The sequence below is a fragment of the Monopterus albus genome, unplaced genomic scaffold, assembly GCF_001952655.1.
Source record: "Monopterus albus unplaced genomic scaffold, M_albus_1.0 scaffold320.1, whole genome shotgun sequence".
NCBI lineage: Eukaryota > Metazoa > Chordata > Actinopteri > Synbranchiformes > Synbranchidae > Monopterus > Monopterus albus.
Genome location: NW_018128200.1, coordinates 566,558 through 574,015, shown reverse-complemented (window position 1 = coordinate 574,015; position 7,458 = coordinate 566,558). Strand labels below are relative to the sequence as shown.

The 7,458-nt window shown below is 46.4% G+C and overlaps 1 protein-coding gene across 4 annotated transcripts in view; it reads left to right on the top strand.

Moving 5' to 3' along the window:
- Nucleotides 1-7,458, top strand: part of thada (THADA armadillo repeat containing) — a 216,528-nt gene that overhangs the window by 7,987 nt on the left and 201,083 nt on the right. For all 4 annotated transcript variants that reach the window (XR_002276928.1, XM_020624135.1, XM_020624136.1 and 1 more), the window contains exons 11-19: nucleotides 324-1,042; nucleotides 1,287-1,441; nucleotides 1,563-1,718; nucleotides 1,919-2,026; nucleotides 2,201-2,324; nucleotides 2,953-3,098; nucleotides 3,453-3,681; nucleotides 3,792-3,927; nucleotides 4,079-4,215. Coding sequence is in view for 3 of the 4 variants with exons in the window: in XM_020624135.1 (XP_020479791.1) it covers nucleotides 324-1,042; nucleotides 1,287-1,441; nucleotides 1,563-1,718; nucleotides 1,919-2,026; nucleotides 2,201-2,324; nucleotides 2,953-3,098; nucleotides 3,453-3,681; nucleotides 3,792-3,927; nucleotides 4,079-4,215 (1,910 nt within the window). In the remaining variant the exon portion in view is untranslated. The remainder of the gene's footprint in view (nucleotides 1-323; nucleotides 1,043-1,286; nucleotides 1,442-1,562; nucleotides 1,719-1,918; nucleotides 2,027-2,200; nucleotides 2,325-2,952; nucleotides 3,099-3,452; nucleotides 3,682-3,791; nucleotides 3,928-4,078; nucleotides 4,216-7,458) is intronic.

The window sequence follows — 7,458 nt, the reverse complement described above, 5'->3', positions numbered from 1 at the left end:
GATGGCTAGATTTAGTAAATGTGTTTAGACAACTGGTCATTTGGTTTAGAGGATTGGCTTTTGTGTTTTAGCATTTGAGAAAAACTGTAAAAGGTTTTTCTAAAAAAAAGAAAAAAAGCTTACTGGCCCTGCAAAGAGCTTTAAAAGTGATGCAAGTAGCATTATTTTGTCTGAGTACTATCTGTGTGTAGGATGTGCACTACCAGTCAAAGGTTTGGACACACATTGAGTTGAATGGTAAAGTGTGTCCAAACTATCCACTGGTAGTGTAAATCATTTATTAAGTAATAACCTGTTTTTCATGTTCATCCTGCTGGCTGTAGTATAAAGGAGTCCAGTACAGCCATGGTGGTGGCTCGGGTGCTAACCTTGTGGAGTGATGCTGCTCTGGCCTGCCTACAGGGAGAGGACCAGCGCTGCCCTCCCAGCCTCCAGCAGTCTCTCAGTGGAGGATCCAAGCTGCAAGAACACCTCTTGGAGCACATCTACTCCCACTGGGAGCACCCACTAGACGGAGTCCGCCACCAAACCCGCTCCCTGTTCCGCAACCTCCTCCTTCTCCATCAACACACCAACTCCTCCACTTCTGACCCCTTCAAGGACCCTTACATCACAGAACTCACCAAAAGCCTATTGGGATTGGAGTGGCACATGAGGGGAAAGTATGGATCGTTGGGCTGCCTGGTGGAGCTCTACGGGGCAGGGTACCTGCTTAACCTCCAGCCCCAGCTGCCTTCATGTCTCCTGGGCTTGATGGGAGATCAAACCCTGGCTCCTTATGCCAGTGACCTGCTGGAGAGGCTGTTTGTCAGCCACAAGGCACAGCTGGTGAGTGACACTGGGGCTGCAGGAAAGACAGAGGACTGGCTTGAAAGTTGGCACCAGACGTGGGTAACCCCCCTGCTACAGGTGCTGTGTAGTGCCAGACTGGACCAGACCACGTACATCTTGGATTACTTCCTGCCCAAGCTGCTCCACTGCAGCCCCTGCAGTCTGGCTCACATGGTGCAGGGGCTACAGGACACAATGCCCTGCAGCTCAGGTAAAGGCACAAAAACAGTTGTCTGCACGTACAACAATTCACATTGCATAAACCTGCAGCTCCATTTATCTACTACCTTCTGGTTATTCTTATGGTGTGTCAGCTGAATATAAATGTCTCCAACTTTCACCAAACATTGTTGTTGCATGAGTCATTGTATTTGTGAGAACATCCTTTAACATAGTCATGGCCATCTGAAAAATGTATAACTGTTCTGTGGACACTGTTTTTCATTTCTCTTTAGGACCTACAGGCAGCAGGGGTGCACTGGGAGCTCTGATGACATGTTTGCGAGCAGCCAGGGCCCAGGGTGTTGTTTCATCCACAGAGGAGGGTCTGTGGGGAGGTCTAGTGCCCCTCTCCCTGCTCCAGCAAGCCTTGATTCATAAACATGATCAAGTGAGTATGTGTTTTTCTAAATGAGTGTGTATTCATCTTTTTTTCTTCATTGTAAGATTTTTTGCGTTTCTGTACATTTTGTGACGTGTGATTTAATTTGTCATTGCCTCATACCACCCAGGTGAGAATGGACGCTTTGGGGTTTGTGTGTGTGAGTCACCGCAGCACTGAGCTTGTGGTGTCACAGGAAATTGACCTTATTTGCTACTTCCTGCTGCCCAACCTGAACAACCAGTCACCAGGGGTCAGACAGCAGACTGTCAGCCTGCTGAAGAAGGTCAGCTGTGTATTTGTAGTGTGTGTATAATAGGTTCTCATTTGAAATGTCGGCTTGGCTGGGAGCAGCAGCCTGGGGGTTTATGCTGGGGGGATTCTTGGATTCATTGATATTGATTCAAATGTCTTTAGTGGGATCCACAATAATAACTCTTTGAGGTTTGATTTAATTAAAATCATTACTTTGTGAAACTTCTACAGTTGCTCTGTAGAGTGAAGGACAGCACTCAGCTGCTACAGAAGAGAGTGGTCCAGGAGAGAGACCAGGAGCAGAGGGAGAGAGACCAACACACACTGGATCAGTACAAGGTATAACACACACACACACACACACACCATTAATGCAGAGTTTTCACTGTAGATCATCAGAACTCAGTTTTTCCCTCTAGTGTTGATGCATTTTCCTAATAGTCTTTTTTTTTGGTTGAAATAAAGCTTTATTGTGTGTGTGTGTGTGTGTGTGTGTGTGTGTGTGTAATAAAGGTGTTCCTGCGGGGGCTTTGTGTGAGGCTGCTGGAGGTTTTGCTTCCTGGAGCTTCGTTCTCTAAATGCCTCATGTCTCTCCACCTGCTGTGTCTGCTGGGCCAGTTCTTCACCTTCACAACCGGTACACCTAATGCTCACCAGCTGCAGTTAGAGATAAGTTATCAAGGTTAACGAAGCATACCAGCTGTGAAAATAGGATCATACTGTTAGTAACATAATGTCCTGCCAAAGTACATGTACTGTGTTTCATGTGATCACTGGAAAGGTGATGCTTTTTAAATTTGTTTAGACTGGAAATCTGAAAGCAATTAATGCAGTGATTAATTATAATGCAAAAAGAATCTATCTATCATACACACACACACACACACACACACACACTTATTACTTAGTTACTTCTGAAGCAGTTTTACAAGATCACAGATAGTCATTTACTTTATTTTAAGGACCACTGTTGTCATGCACACAGTAATGGCACCAGAGAGGTGAGAACACAGTGTTCTGTTCGGTCCATCATGCTCAGCTCAGTGCTTTACTCAAGGACACCTTTATGATGATGCTTTCTGGGCCAACTCATAGCTCTGGAATCCATCTTTCTGTTGGTGACTGAATCAGTAAACTACCCATTACTGGTCGGCCTCTTTACTGTGCTGCCAGGCTGATGCTCCTGCTGCCTCAGTGTGTGCTCTGCCTCTTGTCTCACTGTCCTAGTGCATGTTCCTTTACCTCCACCTCTGTCTTTTCATCAGGGCCTGATTTGTTTGCCCTTGGTGAAGTTGTGACCTCTGAACATGCTCAGAATGTCCTCTACTGTGTTGCCAGCAACTTCCTGGAAGTCAAACAGCTGGCGGCAACATTACTACGGCAACTCCCTCCAACAGCTGTGGGACTACAGGTTAAACAAATCTGAGTTTTTATTTTGCCAGTTAGTGATTTAGTTATTTTTAGTTTCTTTAAAATATTTTTAGCCTAGTATTTTAAAACTGAATGAAATACAGTTTATACAAGTGTAGCTTTTAGATTTTTCTTAGTAAAAATGAGCCTTTTGTTTAGTGCCCTTCCATGAGCTATACAGTTAAACACTTTGCAGGTTTCCCCATCCCTATCCCCATAGTATCACTTGTGTTGTTTTATATGTGTGTGTGTGTGTGTGTGTGTGTCCTATATGTGTATTTTCCTGTATGAGCTGACCCCCCAGACTAATTGCCCCTTGTGGAATTAATAAAGTTGTTGAGTTTGACTTTTTTAGGTGCCAGAGAGGATGCTTGGTGTCCTTCAGGCTGCTCTGGACCTCAGTATGAGCACTAAACCATTTAACAGTGTTACAGCAGCCCATCTCCTCAACCTGCTGCTGCACCTGCCAGACTTGAGCCAGGCTCTGCTACTATGTGCACAGGAGCAAGGTCTGGATTTCCAGCCTCCATCCCCACCACCCCAGACATCTGAGGCACTCATCTTGGAGCACAACACTCTGGCTGGTAAGATGCAAGTGAATGGCCCTAATAATTTGATATACAGTATATGCTAAATATACACAAAATCGACTATTAGATGTTAAACGTGTATTGTTTTGTGTGTTTGTCCTCAGTGGTGCAGTTCCTGCTGCGCTGTCTGCAGTCAGAGGTGTTGAGAGCTGAGTCGTCTCTCTTACAGGCAGCTGCTTCCTATCCTCTATATGGCAGAGCTCACTGCATCACAGCTGTACTGCAGCATCTAAACACTGTGTGAGAACAACAATCACAACAACAACCGACTTCTTTTTGGAGTGCAGCAACATATTGTATTTAAAGAGCAAATTTATCCATGCCCTAGGTTGCCTGCTTATTTGTGTTGTTTTGTTGCTTACGTGATATGTGCTTGTGTGTGTGCGTTTAGGAGTTTGCGCCAGACTGAGCAGTGGAGATGTCTGGTGTCAGAGCTGATTGCTGTGTGCTACAGAATGTCTGATGTGGTCTCCCCTGTGGTCCAGAGCTCCTCCCCAGAAGGACTCATCCCCATAGATACTGACTCAGGTAATCTTGTTTCTTATGGTGCTTTTCACTTTTATTAGATATTGTAAGAATATTGTATGTGGCCAACAGTCATGGTTTTAAAATAAATTCAGAATCCGGCACACCTGGCCAACAAAGCAGATTCTGACACATGAGGAATTTGAATCTGGTACATTGGCTCTCAATGTGTATGTATATATCGCCATGCAAACGGTAAACCAGCATAAGGCTGTGTAATATAGCAAAATAAGCAGTATAAATGGTCTTATACTTGTATAGCACCTCTCTGCGCTTTTACAGTATACTCAAAGCGCTTTCACATTATTCGGCCATTCATCCATTCGCATTCCCAAGCACTCACGCATTCACACACCGGTGACATCAACGGGAGAAACTGGGGGTTCAGTGTCTTGCTCAAGGACACTTCGACATGTTGACTGGACAAGCCGGGAATCGAACCGCTAATCCTCCGGTTAGGAAATGACATTTGACAATGTACATTTACGAGTATTTTGCAGTCATACTATCATGGGTTAAGTGTTCATCAGAGCCACAGCCTGGGGAAAAGACACTGTCCCTGTGCCTGTGGCTGATGAGATCTCCTCTCCTTCCTCATGTCCACTATTATCTCCTTCGTCTTGTCCGTATTGAGGCTGAGATTATTGTCCTCACACCATGACACCCGACCGGTCACCTTCCTCCTGTAGGCTGTTTCGTCCCTGCCAGTGATACGACCTATCACTGCGGTGTCGTACGTAATCTTTAGGATGATGTTGTCTTTGTGGGAGGCAACACAGTCGTGGGTGAACAGGTTGTAGAGGATGGGACTGAGGACACATCCCTATGGGGTGCCAGTGTTTGTAACAATGCTGGCTGAAATCCTATTGCCAATCCTGACAGTCTGGGGCCTGCCAGTCAGAAAGTCCAGGAGCCAGTCACAGAGGGTGGGGTGCAGATCTAGTGTGGACAGTTTGTGGGGGACAACTGTGTTGAAGGCGGAGCTGTAGTCATTGTTGGGGGTTCTTCCTGAAATCCACTGTCATCTCCACTGAGCGTGTTCAGCTCCAGGTTGTTGCGGCTACACCACAGGACCAGCTGCTCAACCTCCCATCTGTATGCTGACTCATCGCTGTCTCGGATGAGACCAATGACCGTTGTATCATCTGCAAACTTTAGGAGCTTGACAGAGGGGTCCTTTGAGATGCAGTTGCTGGTGTACACATCCCTGGGGTAAATGATGCCCAGGTAAATGGGCTGTATTTTATATAGCGCTTTCTCAGTGTGTTGCACTGGCCAAAACGCTTTACAGAAGATCATACACCATTCACCCATTCACACACCGATAACGACAGCACCGGCGCTAGTCAAGCCACCGGGAGCAATTCTTCTTGCTCAGGGACACTTAGGCATGCGGGGAGACCGGGAGTTGAACCACCAACTTGCTGGTCAGGAGACGACTGCCCTACCTCATGAGCCACAGCCACCCCAGGTGCTGTGGCTCATGCTGGATGTGGTTTTCCCCAGCCTCACCTGCTGCTTCCTGTCTGTCAGAAAGCTAGTAATCCACTGACAGGTGGGGGCAGGCACAGTGAGCTTGGTCAGTCTGGGATGATGGTGTTGAATGCCGGGATGAAGTCCACAAAGAGGTCCCTTGCATAGGTCACTGTGGAGTCGAGGTGTTGCAGGATCTAATGCAGTGCAATGTTCACTGCATCGTCCACTGACCTGTTTGCCTGGTAGGCAAACTGCAGGGGGTCTAGCAGGGGGTCTACGGTGTCCTTCAGGTGGGCCAACACCAGTCTTTTCAAAGGACTTCATAACTACAGGTGTCAGGGTGACAGGTCTGTAGTCGTTGATAGGAGTTTTCTTGGGGACTGGATTGATGGTGGAGCATTTGAAGCGGGAGGGGACATCACACAGGTCCAGTGACCTGTTGAAGATGAGTGTTCACACTTATCAGCTGATAAGTGGGGACCAGTTGATCAGTGCACACTTGGCCTGGTGCCTTTCTGATCCTTTGTTTTTTTTAAAGAGGCCACGCGTTAGAGGTTGGGGCCTGGAGGGAATGATGGTGATTGTCGGGGGAGAAGCTGCTGGGTCTGAGGTGAGGAGGGAGTTTATCAAACCTGCAGTAGAACACATTCAGGTTGTCTGCTAATTGATGGCCCTCCACAGAGAAAGCTGCTTGAGTCGGGCTGTAAACCAGGGCTTGTTGTTATTGTATGTGCAGAATGACTTTTTGGGCACACACATCCTCACAAAAGCTGATACAAGATGTGACAGTGTCAGTGAGTTCATCCAGGTCTGTAGCTGCAGTCTCAAATACACTCCAGTCTGTGCAGTCAAAGCAGGCCTGTAGCTCTAACTTAGCCTCCTCAGTCCAGCTCTTCACTGTTTTGACCACAGGCTTTGCAGCTTTTAGTTTCTGCCTGTAGGTTTGAATAAGATGGACCATACAGTGATCTGAGAGTCCATGGGCTGTGTGGGGGACAGAGCGATAGGCATCTTTTATTGTTGTGTAGCAGTGGTCCAGTGTGATTTTTGTCCCTGGTGGGACAGGTGACGTGCTGTCTGTATTTGGGCAGTTTGTCCAATGAGAGAGTCAGGATGTTCTAGCTCCAGGCTAGTTATCAGTTCGGCTAGGAGCCGTAGTGCGCTAACGTGTGCATGTAATGTTATGTACACTCCCATGAGAATGGGAATGTTAAATTCACGAGGAAAATAGAAAGGTTAACAATTTATGAGTCTCTAGGTCTGCGTTACATGTTGTTAGACTTTGGTTCTTCTTACCATTGCTAACTCTGAAAGACGAGACAGTCCAAGTAACTTCAAAACAGTGCTGATTTATTCAAAGGATCACAGGTAAAATTTACATTACACGCTCAGGTATCTTCCACCTCCAAACTGCTCGCAGGCAGATGAAAGATGGAAGCCCCTGAACCCACCAGGCCTATACATTATATCCCCTCGGTTGGGCTAGCCCCATACTACACAGAAACGTCAACCGAGACGTCTCTGTTACCAGCTTTGCAGCTGGTCATAGCAGTAGTCAAAACATGAAGCAAATCAATGTGTGTGTGTGTCTGTTGATTAAGTGGTGTGTAGCTAAAAACATTCTCACACGACCTCTAGTAACATGTCATGACTTAAACATAAGAACATATTATGGCTAAGGCTACAGTTATACACATCATAATAATAATATTAAACACCCTGTCTGCTGACAGTCATCAACTCTTCTCTCTAGTTATCCTTGACCAGATG